The following is a 20,793-nucleotide window of genomic DNA, read 5'->3' as shown; positions in this document are numbered from 1 at the left end:
GCAGGTAAGGCGCCGGGCCTAGACAGGCTTCCAGGCGACCTTTACAAGCACGAACCTAAAGTCTGGGCTCCCTATTTTGGGGTGCTATTTAATTCCATTCTGAAAGGCCTCCCAATCCCTTCCACCTGGCCAGGGGCTGAAATAGTGCCAATTTTTAAAAAGGGGTCCCCCCTCCTTCCGGCAAACTATAGGCCAATAAGCCTAATTGATGTAGCCCAGAAACTTTTTTCCAAGCTTTTGCTAAATCGCCTACACGAGTGGATCAGGGACTCCACCATCCTTAGCCCCTTTCAAGCAGGCTTCAGGGAGAAGGTCTCCACTGTGGACCAGGTCTTTCGTCTCATCCTCATATACTGGAAAACGGTGCAGTTGGAGGGTGGCAGCCTCTATACTGTATTTGTGGACCTGAGGGCAGCGTTCGACCTGGTCCCGAGGAATAAGCTTTGGGAGGTCCTTGACAAACTGGGGGTCCCCGAAGGCCTTCTGAATATGATAATTCGCCTCCACTCCAATAACTTTGCCCAGGTTAGATGCGGCAGGTTGGGGGAATTGTCCGAGAGGTTCCCCGTTGGCAGGGGGGTAAGGCAGGGTTGTGTGCTTGCACCAACCCTGTTCTGCCTCTATGTCAACGGGGTAATCGCCCACTTAGCAGGTGTACCTAACTCTGACGCCCCAAAACTGGCCGCTGAGAGAGTCCCAGCCATCATGTTTGCCGACGACACACTGCTACTATCTAAGTCGGCAAAAGGCATCCAGCGCATCCTTGATGGCTTTGTGGACTTCTGTGAGGCCCATGGATTAGAAATTAACGCCTCCAAGACGAAATTCATGGTCCTCAATCCCCCACAGAAATTCTACTTCAGTCCAAGTATTGCACACACCAAGTTGGAAAGAGTAAAAACCTTCGAATACTTGGGAATTGTTTTAAATGATAAATTCACCTGGAGCTCACACCTGGAGAAAGCTGCACTTAAATTGACCCAGCATTCGGGAGGCATAATGAAGCTCTTGGCAAGCAACAAATCCTCAATCAGGCCCATTCGCCCTCCTCTACAGATTTATGGATCCCAGGCCAAGGGGGCTGTCATCTATGGATCTGAACTCTGGGGCCATGAAAAAACATCAATGCTGCTGAAGGTGGAAAATAAATTCATTCGTAACCTTGTTGGGCTACCACCGAGCACCCCCCTTGTCCCCCTCAGGATGGACTTAGGCCTACGTCCACTTGATGAGGAATTGGCTCTACGCCCGCTGGCCTTCTGGCGTAGACTATGGACAACCCCAGAATTGGCCAGCTATAGGGAAGGACTCCGGGAGGTTCTTGCTACTCCAGGTGTGGGAAAAATAAAGTGGCTCAATTACATCAAACTGGAATTGGAGGCCCTCGGACTCTCAACAATGTGGTCTGACCCCCTGAACACGTGCCACATCCTCTCTAAAAAGGAACTAGCCAGGTCATACCGCGAAAGTAAACTTTCCCTGATACTTAGCCATCAACACCGGGGGACCTTGACAGCTTCCTTTTTGTCCCATAAGGTGAACTACAACATGGAGCAAACTCTGGACAAAATGTATCCCACCTTATTGAGAAAATTATACCTCCAGTGGAGACATGGATCTCTCCCCATCAGAACTTTTACAGCTAAATGGAGTCATGATCCAAGTGGCACCTGTCCAGCGTGCAGAATTACGGACGAAAGTGAGCTCCACATTCTTTTTTTCTGTCCAGTTTACCGGGCGATCCGAAGGCACTGGATTGTTCCCATATGCAGGAATCTGGGATTTAAGAGGTGTCTGGCCGCTTTTAGAGTCTTAAAAACTGATCTGTCAGACCACATTGTGTTTGCTATGGCCAAGTATCTGGGCGCCCTCTGGTCTATCAGAAGGAAATGTCTTAAAACACAGACTTAAGTGCAGACCTGTTCTTAGTATACTAGGATTTCTTTCCAGTGATGTTTTTATGAATTTTAAAACTTGCTGTATAAATCATTTAAATGAACTGTTTTTATAATCGTCTTTTATGGTAAATTTTTTTACCGAAATAAAGATTTTTTGAATTGAATTGAATTGAAAATGAGGATCAGAGGGGTAACCAGGTTGTAGTTGCCAGGCTTAACCAGGCCAACTTAGACCTACTTGGGAATGGAGAGGGCCAGCACCTCCCCAGATCCCACAATATCATTCTCCACACGAAACAGAAGGGTGAGATCTCCATCAGGGGACTCTCATATTTCTAGTGCCTCAAGAGAATCTCAGAGAGGAATGACTTCCTCTCAGAAGATAGAGCATAGGGCCAGGATGAGGGCTGTCAAACTCCAGATAGAGAGGGAGGAGGTAGCCCTGGCTCAAGCTAGACTTGCTTTGGCAAGAGAACGAAAGTTGTGTGGATTAGACTCCACTGGTGGCAGCATAATTCCTAAAGAGAAAGACAGGGGCTATGATAATAGAAACCCGACAAAAATTGTGCCCCCCTACAATGAAGGGGATGACATCCACAAATGGATGACTGCTCTTGAGAGAGCCTGCATGGTACAGCAGGTTCCTCAGGATCAGTGGGCTGCAATTTTATGGTACTCCTTTTCTGAGAAAGGGAGGGATAGGCTCCTCACAGTTAGACCTGAGGATGCCAAAAACTACTCTGTCCTGAAGAGTGCTCTTATTGAAGGGTTTGGCCTAACCACTGAGCAATACAGGCTGTTGTTCAGAGACACCCAAAAAGCACAGACTCAGGACTGGACTGATTTTGTTGATTGTGCCACTAAGGCTCTGGAGGGTTGGTTGCAGGGAAGTAAAGTTTCAGACTATACAGGATTGTACAATCTTATAATGAGAGAGCAGATCCTTAATAACTGTCAGAACCAGCTGTTGCATCAATACCTTATTGACTCTGATTTGACCTCTCCCCAAGAATTGGGAAAGAAGGCAGACAAATGGGTCAGAACAAGGATTAATCAGAAACCCCAGAACCAAGGTGGTGACCAGAAGAAAACAGACCAGAAGGGTGGGAATCAGAAAGATAAAGAAAAGGACCAAAAGTCTTCAGGCCCCCAAACTAGTAATAAGGGGGGTGGTTCCCAAAATGGAAACAATAAAAAGAAGAACGATGGCCCAAAGAAACCTTGGTGTAATACCTGCAAATCAGTTTCACACTGAGGCAGTGAATGCACCAAGAAAAATCCAGTCCCCACCACTGCAGCTCCTAAAGCACCTGCACCCCCTAGTACAGTTAGCAGTGGTGGTACACAACCAAAGGGTATAGTAGGGTTAACCTTGGGTACTGAGATGGTATCTGGCCTAGTCAGAGTCCCTTCTCAGGCAGTTCTCCTATATGATGTGGACTTAGCTTTGTCCACTACAGTGAGTCCCAGTAACCTGGGCAAATATAGGCAGACGCCTTTGATAAATGAGAAACTGGCTCAGGCCTACAGGGACACATGTGCCAGTGTCACTATGGTGACACCTGACTTTGTGGACCCTGGACAAATTGTACTAGGTGAAAGTTACCTAGTGACCAATGCAAGCAACTCCACTACTTCACATAGTGTGGCTGTTGTGAACTTCTCCAGGGGAGGGGTAGATGGCCTAAAGAAAGTTGTTGTGAGTGCAGACCTCCCAGTAGACTTTCTGTTAGGCAATGATCTTGAAAGCTCAGTTTGGTCAGAAGTGGAGTACAGGACTCATGCAGAAATGCTAGGGATTTCAGCACATGTCCTTGCAGTGACAAGGACTCAGGCTAAGAAGTGCCTTCCTGAACCAGTGGTGGATCTTGGAACAATAGACCAACCACAACCCAAGAGAAGGAGCAAAAGGGTTAAGGCTGTGCCTTCCCCCTTGCCCCAGGTTGAGGATCAGGTTTCACAGGAAACTGATTCTGCAGTCCAAGAGGAGACTGTCTCTGAGGAAGTTGAGCCTGATCAGGTTGAGTTTCTGGGGACAGGGGGACCCTCAAGGGCAGACCTGGGGCAGGCCCAATTAGATTGCCCTTCACTTGAACTCCTCAGACAGCAAGCTGCTGCTGAGGCTGCAGGGGATGCTCAAGGTACCCATAAGGTATATTGGGATGATGGACTCCTTTACTCAGAGGCTAGAGACCCCAAGCCTGGTGCCACCAGGAGGTTGGTTATACCTTTGAAGTTTAGGGGTTTCCTTCTCACCTTGGCCCATGATATCCCCCTTGCAGGACACTTAGGCCAGAACAAGACTTGGGACAGGCTTGTTCCACACTTTCACTGGCCTCATATGTCAGAAAATGTCAAGGAGTTTTGTCTCTCCTGTGTCACTTGCCAAGCCAGTGGTAAGTCAGGTGGCACAACAAAGGCCCCCCCTGATACCACTACCTGTGGTGGGGGTACGCTTTGAAAGAGTTGGAATAGATATTGTGGGTCCCATGGATCCTCAAACAGCATCTGGGCACATATTTATACTGGTGGTAGTGGATCATGCCACCAGGTACCCAGAAGCAATTCCCCTAAGGACCACCACAGCACCTGTGGTGGCAAAAGCCCTCATTGCAGTTTTCTCAAGAGTGGGCTTTCCAAAGGAGGTACTTTCAGACAGAGGTACAAACTTCATGTCTGGATACTTAAAAGCAATGTGGAAGGAATGTGGAGTAAACTACAAGTTTACCACACCCTATCACCCACAGTGCAATGGGCTTGTGGAGAGATTCAACAAGACCCTCAAGGGAATGATAAAAGGTTTACCAGAGAAGCTTAGGCGGAAATGGGACATCCTTTTACCCTGCTTGCTCTTTCCTTACAGAGAGGTCCCACAGAAGGGGGTTGGTTACAGCCCTTTTGAACTTTTGTTTGGCCACCCTGTGAGGGGTCCACTATGTTTGGTGAAGGAAGGATGGGAGTTACCTCTCAAAAAGCCTAAGCTAGATGTTGTTGACTATGTACTTGGTCTCCGCTCCCGGATGGCTGAGTATATGGAGAGAGCATCCAAAAACCTGGAGGCCAGTCAAGAATTACAGAAAGCTTGGCATGACCAAAAGGCTGTTCTGTTGAGTTCCAGCCAGGGCAGAAGGTGTGGGTGTTGGAGCCAGTGGCCCCAGCAGCACTCCAGGACAAATGGACTGGACCCTACCCTATTATTGAGAAAAAGGGAGAAGTCGCCTATTTGGTTGACTTTGGAACCCCTAGGAGCCCCCACAGGGTGCTCCATGTAAATCGTTTGAAAGCATTTGTGGACAGGGAGGACATGAGCTTGCTCATGGCCACAGATGGGGAACAGGAGGAAGAGAGTGACCCTCTCCCAGACCTGCTTTCCCAGAACCCTGATGATGGTTCAGTTGATGGAGTAGCCTTGGCAGGTAGCCTCACTGACCAGCAGCAGATGGACTGCAGACAAGTTTTGCAGGCCCACAGATACTTGTTTTCACTCACACCCAGTCAAACTAACTGGTGCACCCATGAGGTGGACACTGGTGACAGCCTGCCCGTCAAGAATAAGATCTACAGGCAACCTGACCATGTCAGGGATTGTATAAAGGCTGAGGCACAAAAAAGATGTTGGAGCTTGGAGTGATTGAGCCATCAGAGAGCCCATGGGCTAGCCCAGTGGTCCTTGTGCCAAAACCTCATACCCAAGATGGAAGGAGAGAAATGAGGTTTTGTGTGGACTACAGAGGTCTCAATGCTGTCACTAGGACAGATGCACATCCCATTCCAAGAGCAGATGAGCTGATTGATAAATTGGCTTCTGCCAAGTTTCTGAGCACATTTGATTTGACAGCTGGCTACTGGCAGATCAGACTAGCTGAAGAGTCAAAAGCCAAGACAGCATTCTCTACCCCTAGTGGACATTATCAGTTTGTGGTAATGCCCTTTGGTTTGAAGAATGCACCTGCCACTTTCCAAAGGTTGGTGAACCAAGTCCTTGCTGGGTTAGATGACTTTTGTGCAGCATATCTAGATGATATTGCTGTCTTTAGCTCCACCTGGGAGGATCACCTGATCCACCTGAAGAAAGTTCTAGAGGCCCTGCAAAAGGCAGGCCTGACTATCAAGGCTACCAAGTGCCAGATAGGGCAGAGCAAGGTTGTGTACCTGGGCCACCGAGTAGGTGGGGGTCAGGTTCAGCCACTGGAGAGCAAGATCCAGACCATACAGGACTGGGCTCCTCCAACTACCCAGACACAAGTCAGAGCCTTCTTGGGCCTGACTGGGTATTACAGAAAGTTTGTGAAAAACTATGGGTCCATTGTGACACCATTAAATGACTTGACATCCAAGAAGATGCTAAAAAAGGTTCAGTGGACAGTTAGCTGTCAAAAGGCATTTTATGACCTGAAGAAGGCCATGTGCTCTGCACCTATCCTGAAGAGTCCTGACTACTCCTGACTACTCCAAACAGTTCATTGTACAGACAGATGCTTCTGAGTTGGGGATGGAAGCTGTGCTTTTACAACTTAATCAAGATGGTCAAGACCAGCCCATTGCTTTTATTAGAAGAAGGCTGACCCCCAGGGAGAAACGTTGGTCAGCTATTGAGAGGGAGGACTTTGCTGTGGTTTGGGCCCTGAAGAAGTTGAGGCCATACTTGTTTGGAACTCACTTCCTAGTTCAGACAGACCATAAGCCCCTCTTGTGGCTAAATCAGATGAAGGGTGAAAATCCCAAACTGCTCAGGTGGTCCATTTTCCTACAGGGGATGGACTTTACAGTGGAGCACCGCCCAGGGACTGACCATGGTAATGCAGATGGTCTCTCCAGGTACTTCCACTTAGAACATGAAGACTTATCCGGTCAAGGTTAAGTTTAATGTCCCTGCGTTTGGGGGGGGGGGGGTTGTGTAGGAGAGTAGGGTCTGTTATCCTATGGTCACCCCAATTTTTTGCTTTTGCTTCACTGGTTTTAGACTTACTGAGGCAGAAGCTAATTTCCCGCCCTCCTGGGGCCAATCTGTCATTATTCCCTTACATAAGAAAGGTAGTAAATCCGAGGCCTCCAATTACCGGCCGATTTCTTTGTTGGATGCCTCAGTAAAGGTAATGAGTAGGATTCTGCTTAAAAGGTTAGAAACTTGGGCAACTGAATCGAATATTTTAACTAGAGTTCAATATGGTTTCCGGAAAGGTATGGGCACTTTGGAACAATGTGTAAATCTGGACCTTTTAATCAACAAATATACTGTGGCCAAAAATGGCAATCTTTTTTTATGTTTTGCTGATTTGAGCAGCGCGTTTGATTTAGTTAATCATGTTATACTTTGGGAGGTTTTGATAGAGTCTGGGGCTCCGAGGGAAATTGTCCATTTTTTAGCTAGACTTTATGAAAAACTCTCCTGTAAAGTCCGCTATGGCACCCTAGGCGAATGCACCCCTTTTTTCAAAGTCTCACGGGGCATCCGCCAGGGATGCGTTTTGGCTCCTCTTTTATTTTCCCTCTTCATTAACGGCGTTGACCATACTCTGGTTGATATTCCAGCAGACGCCCCCTCGATAGGAGGAAAACCTGTCCCACTTTTACTTTATGCGGACAACGCTGTTCTTTTATCTCGCACACAGATTGGCCTCCAGCGTTTAATTGATAGTTTTATGTTGTTTATTCAAAATAGGAGGCTCTGTGTGAATAAATCCAAGACGTATGTTATGTCATGCGGTCAGGCAGCAAAAAAGTCGAAGTATACTTTCTTCCTGGATAAAGATAAAATGACACATGTTAAAACTTTTTGCTATTTGGGAATTACATATAACAACAGTGGGACCTGGATCTCTGAATTTGATACCATCAGATTGAAAATGCTGCGGACCACCAGCAGCATATTCAGATTTGCCACTAAACTTGGTTCGAGAAGCATCCCAGACATGATCAACATATATAATGTTCGTTGTGTCTCTTCTGCACTGTATGGGGCCGGTGTATGGGGCCACTGTGAAGGCCCATCTCTCCAAATGGACGAAAATAAGTTTTTAAAGAGATTGCTATGTGTCCCCCCTTCCGCCTCCGTTCAATTGATTCATGATGAGGTTGGGATCGAGTTTATATCTGACTTAGCAGCCGTTCGGCCACTCTTATTGTGGCGTTCTATTTGGGCTAAGCCAGAGACTCGATTCACTCAAGATATTATCCTTGATTGTATAGGTTTGGATTACTCATCACGTATACAGTGGTTGAGATACATTCATTTCTGGTATCTTTTTTTATTCAATATTGATGTGTTACTTGATCCTGAGCAGGCAGTCTCTCTCCCCAAAAAAGAAATTAAGTCAACGTTCCTAAACTTTAAAAAGGCAGAGCGAGATAAAGTATACGGTAAGCTAGCCACCGTAAAGTTCTATAAGGACCTGAAACTAACTCCGGGGCTTCAATCTTACCTTGTGAACGTGACTCGTCCCTCCCACCAATTTGTATTAACTCGTGTCAGACTGGGTATTGTCCACCATCATGTTGCGTTCCCAAACCAGAAAGTTAGATCCGAGACACCCTGCCCGTGTGACAGTATTTCACGCCAGAGTTGCTGCCATTTTTTACTATTTTGTAAATTTTTTCATTTCCTCAGGGTAAAATATCTCAAGCCCATTTTTAAAAAGTACAATATCCGTTCCACAAAGACTGCATTAACATTACTATCCTCATTGGAGAATGAGGATATTTGTTTCTTTTTGGCTACTTATATTCTGAAGTGTACAGCTGCCAGGAAAAGTATAGTACTGTAAATTTTCTTATACTTACCTGTCTGTAACTGAGATGTACAGCTGCCAGGAATTGTATAGTGCTGCTATTACCTTATGCATTCCTGTCTGTACATATAAGTTTTATATAAGTTTTATAACAGTTTTGTAAATAAGGAATAATTTTATATGTTGATGTCCACAGTATGTATTGTATGGTCCCCTTTTTACTCCAAACTTACCCTTTTAGGTTAGTCCATGTGGTCCATATTCATAATGCCGGAAAGTACAGCTGCCAGGAAACTACTTGTTATGACAAATTTCTCAATTTCCTGTCTGTACACATATGAGCGTTTTAAATCGTCGTACTAGTTAGTTGACTTTTTTAACTGATGCCCTCTAGCTTTTATATGCCTCCTACCCTCCTTCTTTGTATTTTCAATGTCAGTATTGTGTATTAATATTGTAAACTATGTATTTTCTTTTGTATGCTTGTATGATTTGTGTGTGCAAATCGAATAAAAGCTTATGACTTGACTTGACTTACTGAGGCTGTGGGCCTGCTAATCAGACCCGCAGCCTGCTGTTCTCTCTCTAAATTTATAATACATGTGCTATAGGTACATACCACAATTGGAAATGGACTCCTTGTCAGCCCCTGTACCATGCACTTTAGGTGCTCAGGGCATAGGTGCCACCAAGGCCTACCAGGGGCTGCAGCATATCTTTTGCCACCCCTGGCTGGTTCTTAAATTGACACAACTGGCTGATCACTCAGCTGGGGCAAGGTGGTGTAATCACCCCTTGCTTAGATATAGTATACCTATGTCTAAACCTATATCTGGACACATATAAACCTGTGAGCCACTCCTATGGAAGGCCTTATCAATCCTGGAGGCAGAGTGCGTGGTTTAATGTGAGATGGAGCTCTAGCATGAGCTGAGCCTGTCTGCAGCTGTCGGGTACAACTCCCTAAGCTGTTCCGGGATAATGCTATACCATATACTCTTAAGTGCATTATAATCCTCGCGGTTATATAGCAACTTTGGTTTGGCTTTATCAAAACATGTCGTGTAAGGTGTCATACGATTTGGAATACTATCCCCTCGCCAGTCCTGGCGACGGGGATAGCATTCCACCCCTCTAGAGGGAGAAGACATGTTACTTTACTGAAATGCGGTTAATTTTAAAAGGAGCCTCAGATCCACAAAATGGATGCTTCTGCCACAGACACGGGTCTGACCCCCTGTAGCTGACCGAAACTCAGCCAAGGGGGCCTGGACAAAGGGTTTCCTGTCACAGGGAGGTGCCACACCACCCCAGACAGGAGATAGTGGATTGTAGCAGGGAGGTTTGAAAGAAACCAGACACTGCTTGGGGCGCACAAGGCTGCCCCTTGCATAATCCGGCCAAACCGGTTCTGGGGCACACCAGCCCCCGACCCAGCGCGGCCTGGATCAAAGGAAAGGGGTGTACCCACCCCCTTCCTGGGTCCCACCCATAGGAGGGGACCTAGCAGGTAATCCAGCCCCCTAGATTGGTATAAGAATGGGAGCAGTGCCAATGCACTTCAGATTATCCTGATAAAACATAAGAAACGAAACTCTGGACCCTTCGACATCCTACTCAACATAGAAGACTGAAGAATCTCCCTTGTGGTCAAGGAGTGACCACCCTGTGCAAACAGGCACCATCAAGCACCTCGACGTCTGCTTTGTTGCAGTTCCCGCCGAAACTCGAGCGACAGAGATCAACGAGATTAAGCTTGCCTGCCTTCTTACAGCCCTATCCACAGTCCATGCAGAGCTGAGACCCGTGGAGGCGACCGGAAGCGTGGGGCATGCCATCTTGGAAAGACCACGAGACGCTGACCGTGCAGCCCACGAGTGACCCTCCAAGCTATACACCGGGGTTTGAGAAGCCCCAATCCTGAGCCACTCTTGCACCGAAGTTCACCCCTCTACACTCGACGAGTGCTGCGTGGGGCCTTTCTGCTTCTTTTGGCTCAACGCATTGGCCCAGTCACTTGCCAGCCAGCTTGTGGCCCCTGTGCCGACGAAAACCAAAATACAACCTGCGATTCTGGTTGCTCCAGATTTGCACCAGCTCCCCTGAAAAGGAGCCCCCACTCTGACCCTCCTGGTCCGAGTGAGAAGCAATATCCCAGTTCTGCGTGGATTGCTTTTGCCAAGTGTTGTTTGCTCTAATCTTGAAGCCGACAGCGCCGACGGTGAGAGCCTATGTGGGACAGATCGTGATCCGCTCCTGGACGTCGCAGATGCCCCAGAGCCCACGTGGCAGCGGAGAGAAGCTCTTTGACAACCACCTGATTGCGCCCAACATTGCCTGGTTCCGTCCTGGTTCCACCCTGGTCACTGCTGAGTGACCCAGACTCTGTCCCCTCTGCTTTCAGGTACTTTTCGACTTCGATCCACCCTTGGATCCCACCGGACACTTCTCCTTCACAGCGCCTGCAGCCTCTTCAGCTTCAAGCACCAAGAACCTGCGTGACGAAACCCGACGCCACTTCGACCCTGTGCACCTGCTTCCTGTGGGTGAGGTAACATTGCAATGCCGGTGTTCCCACACTGGTACACACCTCTAGGGTCTGTGTCTTAAGTTTTGTCTTTCTAGGTTCATCGGAAGTGTCCTAAAACTCTATTTGTGTAACTTTTACGCACCATTGACTTAACATTGGTGCATGCGTATGCTTCAGCACTGCACCCGAATCCCGCGGGCTTTTCCCGACTTCAGCATTGCTTGTTCCGACTGCTCCCAGTGATTCCCTAGGCCCTAGGCCTAACCACTGTTCGATTGGTATCTCTTATACCACTTTCTTAATATATGGTTTGAGTGGCCCCCCGCCCTCATCCATAATTGTGCAACTTTGTATGTTATACTGTGCTTTTGATTTAACGCTTGTGCCCCTTTATTCATAAAGAGTACTGGGGATTATTCTTAGAAATAAATACATATATTTTTATAATATATACTTGTGTGGTGTCCTTTCATTTGATATTACAGGACTGTGATTGGTAAAACAGCTCGCTTATTATTATTATTATTATTATTATTATTATTTATTTTTGTAGAGCGCGTAGTCACCAGGAGGTATCCCAGCGCTGGTGGACCCTATCTCCTAAGTTCAGTGGGCCAGGGGGGAACGTAAGGGATGGGGGCGGACAGAAGGGTTACAGCGAGCGTGGATCATTGGGGAAAAAGGTGAGTTTTAAGCAGCTTCCTGAAGCGAAGATATTGCGGTTCCAGTCGTAGGTCGTGAGGAAGCAAGTTCCAGAGACGTGCAGTATGGACCGAGAAACGTCTTCCTCCTGAGCGGGCTTTCTTGTATCTGGGGATCATGATGAAGTTTTCCGTGTCCGAGCGAAGGGGTCTTGTAGGTTTGTAGGGTATGATGAATTTCCTGAGGGCAAGGGGGCCTTGATTTCGTAGCAGTTTATGGGCCAGGCACAGGGCTTTGAATTTGACCCGCTCCCTTATCGGGAGCCAGTGGAGGAGTTTTAGGGCCGGTTTAGCCGAGACTCTGGCAGGGGTGTTTGTGAGAATCCGCGCCGCCATGTTCTGGATTCTCTGGAGCTTGTTAAGCGTCGCTTCGGGGGCACCCAGATAGATCACATTGCTGTAATCCAACCTCGAGAGTATTAGCCCTTGGATTAGCAATTTTTGGGAGTTGGAGGGTAGGAGGGGCAGGACTTTCCTCAATGATTTCATGAGCCCGAAGCAGGTCCCGGCAACTGTCTTTGCTTGTGTGGTGAATGAGAGGTCTTTGTCCAGCCACACACCAAGACTTTTTGCTTCTTCCTTTGGATCAGGGGGGGGGCCCATGCAAGCTGGCCAGATGTTCGGGGAGAGTGTAAGTCCTTTTGGGCCAAGGAGCAGAACCTCAGTTTTTGTCCCGTTTAATTTCAAGGCTGAGCTGTTCATCCAGCAGTGGACCTGCGTAAGGCAGTTGAATAAATCTGCTGATTGTTGTCTGGGGTGGGATAGTGACACCACTAATTGAGTGTCATCAGCATAGCTTGCTACGCTTACTCCGAACGGGGTGATAACCTCCTCCAATGTGGACATGTAGATATTAAATAATGTTGGGCTCAGGGAGGAGCCCTGAGGCACCCCACATTGGAGGGGAATTTCGGAGGAGCGGGCGTTCTTCTCCCAGATCTGATAGTTCCGCTGAGTCAGAAAGGATGTTAGCCAGGAGAGTGCCAGGCCTTCCACACCAACTCTCTACAGTCTTTTAATGAGAAGTTGGTGGTTGACGGTATCAAAGGCCGCACTTAGGTCGAGGAGGATCACTGCCACTGACCCTCCTCCGTCCAGTAGTGCTCTGGCCTCCTCCACCGCCGCCAGGAGGGCGATGTCAGTGCCCTGCCCTGGGCGGAAGCCCGTCTGGGAACTATTTAGCTGGTTATTGGCCTCCAGGAACTGGGAAAGTTGTTTATTAACCAGTTTTTCAGCAATCTTGCTGACTCCTGGGAGTAGGGAGATGGGCCTATAGTTGGCTAGATTTTCGGGGTCGAGGGAGGTTTTTTTTAACAGAGCTTTCACGACAGCCGTCTTCCAGCCAGGCGGTACGACAGCCTGTTGGAATGAGGCATTGATCAGATGGGTCAGGGAGGGGATAACCGTAGGGGCTACCTCCTTGAGGATCCGAAGTGGGGCGGGGTCCCTGGGGGATCCACTTTTTATGGATTTTAACGTATTGCCTACTTCTTCGATCGTAACTTGACCCCAGGAGGAGAGACAACTGGATGTTGGGGAGTGTGGAAGATCGTTTTCTTCACAGGGATTTGCAGTGGGGATTGAGTCAAGGATTTTTTGAATTTTTTCATGGAAAAAGTTGGCCAACTGTTGGCATTTTTCCTGATCGGCTTTGGGGTCTGTGGGGTGTCTCGGTCCCGGTTCTGGGGTTTTAAGAAGTTCTTTAAGGATAGCGTAGGATTCCTTACTTGAACATGCCGCTTTCTCTATTCTTTCCTGGAAGAAAGCACTTTTAGTTTTTCGAATCATAGTTTTATACCTCGAGAGAGAGCTAGAATAGGCATCTTTGTTTGGTTGCGATTTGTTTTTCCTCCAAGAGCGTTCCGTTCTCTTGCATTCTTGGCGCAGTGCTTTGAGCTCTGGGGTGTACCACAAGGCGGACGATACTCTTTTGGAGTGTTTAAAGGAGGTAGTTTTGGTGAGGAGAGTATCGAGAGAGGAAGTGATCCACTCATTGAACTGCTTATCGGCCGTGGCGGGGTCGGTGGATAGCTCAGGGAGGGATTCTGCAAGGGCAGTAGCCCATTCCTTGGGTATGAGTTTCTTCCACCTTCTATCGGAGACCTGGATCTTGGTAGTTTGAGGGGTCATGGTAGATATTTCCCAAAAAATAGGGACCAAAAAATGGTCTGTCCATGGAAGGGTCAGGGGTGGCCTGGTGGTAATAGTTGCTACATTGGTAAGGACGGGGTCCAGTAGGTGTCCCCTGTCATGGGTGGGCTCGTTGTTGACCAGTCGAATGTTGAGTGTCATTAGGTCTTGAAGGAGGTCAGAGGCTATCCGATCGGTAGGGTCCATGAAGTGAAAGTTCAGGTCGCCTAGAATCAAAAAGTTGGAAGCTGAAGATGCTAGTTGTGAGGCAGATTCGATAGTGGCATTGAGGAAGTTCCCAGGGGCACCTGGGGGGCGGTAGATCAAAAGCCCTGACAGGGAATTGGTTGGTGAGGTTTGGATGGAAAATTGACAGCTTTCGCAGTCCTCGATATGAGCGTTGGAAATTCTACAGGTGAGTTGTTCCCTGAAGACTATGGCTACCCCCCCTCCCCTCCCTTTGGGTCTATGCAGGGCTTGGCAGAGATACCCTGGGGGAAGGGCCGTGACGATGTCTGAGTCGGAGCTGTCAGATAGCCATGTTTCTGTTAAAAACAGCAGATCAAAGTTATGGTCTTGGATCAACAAGTATGTTTCAAGCGCATGTTTGGGGAGGGAGCGGCAGTTGAGAAGTCCCATCCTCAGTCCGTGGTCTGCTGAGCCCATGGGAGTAGGGTTGCAGTGCTCGCAATTGAAAAAGGGCTTACCATCAATGTGCGTGTGGTAGCAGGCCAGGATTGTTTTAGGTTGGAGCGCGCGGAGCATATCACCAGTATATATCATCCGGTCATGAGGGGTATCCGACAGAGTCTCTGGGCCTGGGTCCGGGTGGGCCCGGACGGGCCCAGACGGGCTTGCCTTTGGCTTAACACGACCTCTTGAGTTGAGCCTTTAAGGCTGCTTAGTCTATGCTACCATTAAGATAGCTTGTCTACAAGGTTGACTTACAACCAGACACCATAAGGGGTTATTTGGACTGATACAAGGTGGTTCCAGAATTGGAAACATCATATATCTGGCCAACTTCTCACAGTTACCACCAGTATAAGTAAACAAATGGGGGTGAACAGTGCAAAAAGGATGACTTTCTCACAAAGTGTATTCTGCAGAGAGCTTGAGTCACAAGGACATGGCATGAGCTCGTATTCATGAGAAGCTTTGCTAGGATAAGAGACCAGGAAGTGCACTATATTCAATCTAAACCATATCAAATAAAATCTCTGTGAGTGCTGTGGAGTAAAATATAGATGCAGTTCCATCTGGTCCATAGTCACTACTGGGATAAAGGCAGACACTCTTTACTTCCCCAACTCACTGGTTTGTTTTCACCGCTAGCATAAGGCCAGGAAATCTATCTTTAGTTGTTGTTCAGAGAAAGATATATTAGCTTGTGGACACTCTAAAAGATCAGATCTGCCTAGAAAGTGAAATTGGTTTTTCACATATGTAATGTAATGTAAATGTAATGTAATACGTATTTATTAAGCGCAGCTGTCACCCAAAAGGGTATCCTGGCGCTGTATATCCAAACCAGGTTATACATTGGGCATTTTCTAAACTTAGACAATCTTTTATAATGTCCTGGTTTAAGGCTACTTCTTGTATTGCCCACACTGAGGGCCAGAGCTTAAGTTGTGCCTTTTTAATTCAATATTCTAAATTTAACAAGCCTAGGTCCATGTGGCAAAGGAATAAGGGCAAGGATTTAGAAACGCATAAAAGCCTTCTGACAAACAGGTTTTTATTCGCCTAAAGGGTGGCAGTGTCACAATAACAGAGATGGGTAGAACACGCACAACTACACTGTTCTTAAAGGTGTGAAGTTGTGGCGTGCGACAGGGGTATCACCCTCTGACTGGGGTGTAAATGTAAATCGAACATGGGTAGTGGTGCTCAAATCAGCGACATCCCCTTGGGCACAGCCTTGTGCCTGTGAAAAGCAGGATCTGAATGTTCAAAAATGGTTTAAAAAAAGTGAGACGCTGATCAAATCATCATTCATGAGCTGAATTTATTCATGAAATATATGTACTTCATCTCAAAAAGAAATCAATTGGCTGTGTAGCAATCCATCTGTTAGTTCAAATATAATTCCTGATGCATTTCGGGCGGATCGCCCTTCGTCAGGGCAAGTGTCTATAACCAGCGAGAAAGAACTGATTGGTCACAAACACAACAATGGGAGAAGTATTCTGCATCATGTCAAAACCGGTGTCTAAACATAAAACTTAAAGCTGTCACCCCTTTCGTGGCGATAGATTAGTAAACAATACTGTGTGTGAGTATACAAATTGGACTTCCATGATTTAAAGTGCCTAAACATATAAAACAAGTATACAGAAACAACCAATGTGAATGCCCTTACGAACGTGATTAAACAAGTGGATTTAAAAACTACGGATTCACAGACACTGATAGACTATCGCTCTCCTTTGTTGTCCACTACTTTAGTTTCCCGCCCGGATGCTCAAGGCTCCTGTGATTTCGGATGGGTGCAGTATGACTATGCTTGCTACAAGCGATTCAATAACGTAGTGTCTTGGCCGGAAGCAGAGGTAAGAGTTCCATGCATGCTCTAATAAATATGAATGGTCTTATTTACTAAGGTTTTACATGGATTCTTGCTAGATGAATTACTAACCATTTGAAAGGCCCGCAGATGCAGTCCTAAACTACCTAAAGGTGCAGCCTTTAGTATGAATGGGCCACAATGTGTTGATGATGATGTTCGATGCTGATCACATCTCCATGTCCTTTATATAATACCAGGCAACCTTTTACATTGCTATAATTATGTTTTAATTAATTATGACAGTTTATGAATGTTCTATCTGCATTCCAAGTCTGCATATTAGTTATGCCCAACACTGCCATTAATATGGTAAGATTTATGAGAACAATTCAACATGTGCTGTGTGTAGGCATCATTTTTAGGTCGAGCATTCAAGACCAATATTAATTTCTCTTGTGAGGTTAAAGTCATCCCCCTGTGGGCAATTTGTTTGTTTCAGTGTCCTTTAAAAATCCTCTCTTACTAGTGTTCAATCCTTCTCTGTGTCCCTCCTGTTAGAGTTTCTGTTCCTTCCACACAGCAGGGACCAAGTACTGTATTATTACGCTTTAGTTGTTTATTTGTAGTTTGGGACTTCTTTTTTCTGTTTTCCTGTGTCCAGCTCGGTGCCAGTAACTGCTCACATTTTACTGGAGCTTTCCTCCCTCTCATGTGGCTGTATGCCCGTGCCACTCCCCCTTGTTTTGACTTGTAAGCACTATTTTCTGCAACCAGTTTCTCTTAAGCAGCGCTGGAGAAGCTCAGGCGAGAAGGTAGACAGACAGGCAAAGTGTCAGAGGCCACCAAGAGACAAGTCAAGCTTGCCGAACGAGGTTCGTAAAAGGTCTATATTCAACAAAAAATGTTAATTCCGTGACCCCTAGACTAGGAGTACCCTGTAACGCAGACACACGTGTCCTGCTCAAAACAACAGCACTAGCATTAGCCTTAAGTAGCACAATCAATCACTTTTAAACGCAAATTATATAACCAGCCTGCTTTAGAAGCGCGTGACCGTCGTGTTACATCTTTACTACAGGCGCATTAACCATCTAAGTTAGGCATCACCTTCTCTGGTAGCTCACTAATAAACATTTTAGAATGAATTACAGTGCACAATATTTCCGCAGTTACAAACTGTTGTCATGATTCCTTTACACCAAGGTGGGACAACTTCGCTAACAATGTTTTAAAAAATATAACTAAAAAACCAGTGAAAGTAAACAGAGCGGAAGGGGCGTATTGAGATTACTAACCTGAGACTGCGCTTTCAAGCTTTTTTAAATGTACATTTCCACATTTTTTTCGTAGCAGATTTTGGGGCATATTATCAAGCCTGTGCGATAAAACTATCGCCGCTTTATCGGCCGAAAACGGCCGATAAAGCGGCGATAATGGGCTTGATCATATGCTCTAAGAAATTCCAATCGAAGCCCATGTTAGATGTCTTCACATCTAACATGGGCTTCGATTGGAATACCATAGAGCATATTATCAAGCCCATTATCGCCGCTTTATCGGCCGTTTTCGGCCGATAAAGCGGCGATAATTTTATCGCACAGGCTTGATAATATGCCCCTTTGTTCGTTCTTTTTGTGTGTGTAAAATGCGCAAGAGAGCTGTAAACAGGAAAGAAACCTTAAATAAGTTTCTTCTTTTATTAAAATAAGGCATTACAAGAGGAAGCTGTGGCTTAAATTGAGACAGAGGTAACTGCCTCTCTGCAGCCAGCCAGATAAACAGCTGGCCCGGCAGGTGCTAGCAGCAGGCAGACTGTGTATTATCACCCCCCCCCCCCCCCCCCCCGAAGAACGCAGGGACCTCCTTGGGAAAGGAGGGAAGGCTTTTAAAGCACAACTTGAAACTGATCTCTTTCCAAAGAGCGTCAGGATGCCAGGCCAAACAAGAGGAAAGGAAAAAAATATCTGCTTTACCCTCCCCCCCTCACTCCCCCCTAGTTTTCCGAAATGTGTGGGTTTGGTAGGTTTCCCTAGATGGCGGCCGAGCCCAGGGACAGAAACTAATGGGACACCTCTTGCAAAACCAGGTTGTTTTGGGATAGGTCATTTTGAAGTCGCCTCAATAGGGTTTGGGCCCTTGCCTGTTGCCAGTACTTGACCCACCCACACATTTGAGGTACCATTTTTCTCAGAAGACTTTGGGGAATGCGGGGTAGGTGGAATTTTGTGGATCCACACACATTCCAGAGCTTTCCACCACAGAAATGTGAGGAAAATGTGTTTTTTTGGACAACTTTTGAGGTTTGCAAGGGATTCTGGGTAACAGAACCTGGCGAGAGCCAGAGAACTCATACCATCGTGGATTCCCCTGGGTGTCTAGTTTTCAAAGATGTATAGGTTTGCTAGGTTTCCCTAGGTGCCGGCAGAGCTAGGGTTCAAAGTCTACAGCTAGACACTTTGCAAAAAAAAGGGTCAGCTTTCCCTGTAAAATGTGGTGAGTCCACGTTGCGTTTTGGGCCATTTCCTGTCGCGGATACTAGGCCTACCCACACAAGTGAGGTACCATTTTTCTCTGATGACTTTGGGGAAAGCGGGGTGGATGGAATTTTGTGGATCCACACACATTCCAGAACTTTCCACCACAGAAATGTGAAGAAAATTTGTTTTTTTTTACAATTGCTTAGGTTTACAAGGGATTCTGGTTAACATAACCTGGTGAGAGCCAGTCATGTCACCCCATCCTGGATTCCCCTTTGTGTCCAGTTTTCAAAAATGTACAGGTTTGCTAGGTTTCCTTATGTGCCAGCTGCGCTAGGGCCAAAAATCCACAGGTAGGCACATTGCTGAAAAAATGTTGGTGCTTAGTGGGCTTTCTGCCACCCTATAAGGGAATCGGGGGAGGGGGAGTGTTAGGCCTGGCACCATTGGCGTGGGTCTCCCTTCCATTTTTGCTGTTGCCTCATCTGTTTTTGCTGGTGTTAGATGCTTTGGGAACAGTGCCACTGCTGTCCAGTGCCACAGAGCAAGTGCTCCCCATTGTAAATTGATGTATGGATTAGTGATTCCATGATTGGCTGGTTTGGTTTACTTGTCAAACCCTAGTACACTGCACCATGTGTGCCCAGGGCTTGTAAATCAAATGCTGCTGGTGGGCTTGCAGCACTGGTTGTGCCACCCACAGAAGCAGTTTGTAAAGTGTGTCTCAGGCCTGCCATTGCAGGGCCTGTGTGCAGTCTGTGACTGCCATGTCGACTTGACAATTGCACCCACTTGCCAGTCCCTAAACCTTCCCTTTTCTTCATATCAGACACCCCAATTGTAGGCCCAAAGGCAGGGTGCATTGTAAGAATAAGGTAGGACATGCTTTGGTGGGTGTGGCATGTCCTAATAGTGAATTACAGCCATTTTCGTTTTTCACTATTGCAAGGCTAACTGTTCCCCATAGGCCAGAATGGGCAGATAGATTATTACATTTTTTAATCCTAACTGACTCAGGGAACATGGTGGAAATTCAAGTTTAGTATGCCTAGACTTAGAATGATAAAATACATATTTTAGTGAAGTTGGTTTTAACATTCTGTGTTTGAAAATACCACTTTTAGAAAGTAGGTATTGTCTTATCTAACTATCCAGGCCTGCCTCTGCTAGGTTGGTATTCCTTGTCTGGAGTTTGAGTGACAGGGCTGGGGGATTCCAGGAGACAGAATGAGTCAGCCCGGTGGTGAATAGAGAGATCTGCATCTAGATGGGAGGGAGGAGTTGCACCTGGGACCTGAATGGGGTTCTGCTTTCCCTCGACAATGCCGGCTCCACCTCCTGGGGTGCGAATGATGTTTCTGCCCTGCACTGTGAAAGGAAAGAAGGAGTCATGTCAACAGAGTACTCCAGAACTGGTTTGGATTGGGCAAATGCCCCTCTGCCCCCAGAGGACAAACGATTTTGGGGTATACATATTGGGACCCTGATCCCAAGAAATTAGATCACTTTTGGACAAACAAGAAGAAACCTTTGCTGAGGAGTGGAACCAGAAGAAACTGAGGAGAGACTATCCCTAAGCTGAAGTGCTGATTGGGGGATTGTCCTGCAGTGGTTGCCTGACTGCCAAAGAGAGGAGCAAGGGGCTTTGTGTACTTTCATCTACGGATCTCCAAGGGCTTGGAACAGAGCTTGCCTCCTGCTGAAGCCTCAGGGACAACAGACTTCAACCTCCAGCTTCCCAAAGTTCTTTGGAAGTGCATGCTGCTGTTTTGGGCCTTCTGAGGGACTGCGTGTCACAAGGAGCTGGAAGCGCAACT

The 20,793-nt window shown here is 46.8% G+C and overlaps 1 protein-coding gene across 1 annotated transcript in view; it reads left to right on the top strand.

Annotated features, from left to right (window-relative positions):
* The window catches only part of LOC144769185 (C-type lectin mannose-binding isoform-like), a 252,972-nt gene that overhangs the window by 63,104 nt on the left and 169,075 nt on the right, over positions 1 to 20,793 (top strand). The window contains exon 2 of the mRNA XM_078653203.1: positions 16,439 to 16,542. Coding sequence (XP_078509329.1) covers positions 16,439 to 16,542 — 104 coding nt within the window. The remainder of the gene's footprint in view (positions 1 to 16,438; positions 16,543 to 20,793) is intronic.

Source organism: Lissotriton helveticus, chromosome 1_1 (genome assembly GCF_964261635.1).
Source record: "Lissotriton helveticus chromosome 1_1, aLisHel1.1, whole genome shotgun sequence".
In the NCBI taxonomy this organism is placed as follows: Eukaryota; Metazoa; Chordata; class Amphibia; order Caudata; family Salamandridae; genus Lissotriton; species Lissotriton helveticus.
Note: the sequence above shows the minus strand (reverse complement) of the source record. Positions and strands in the feature narration are given on the sequence as shown.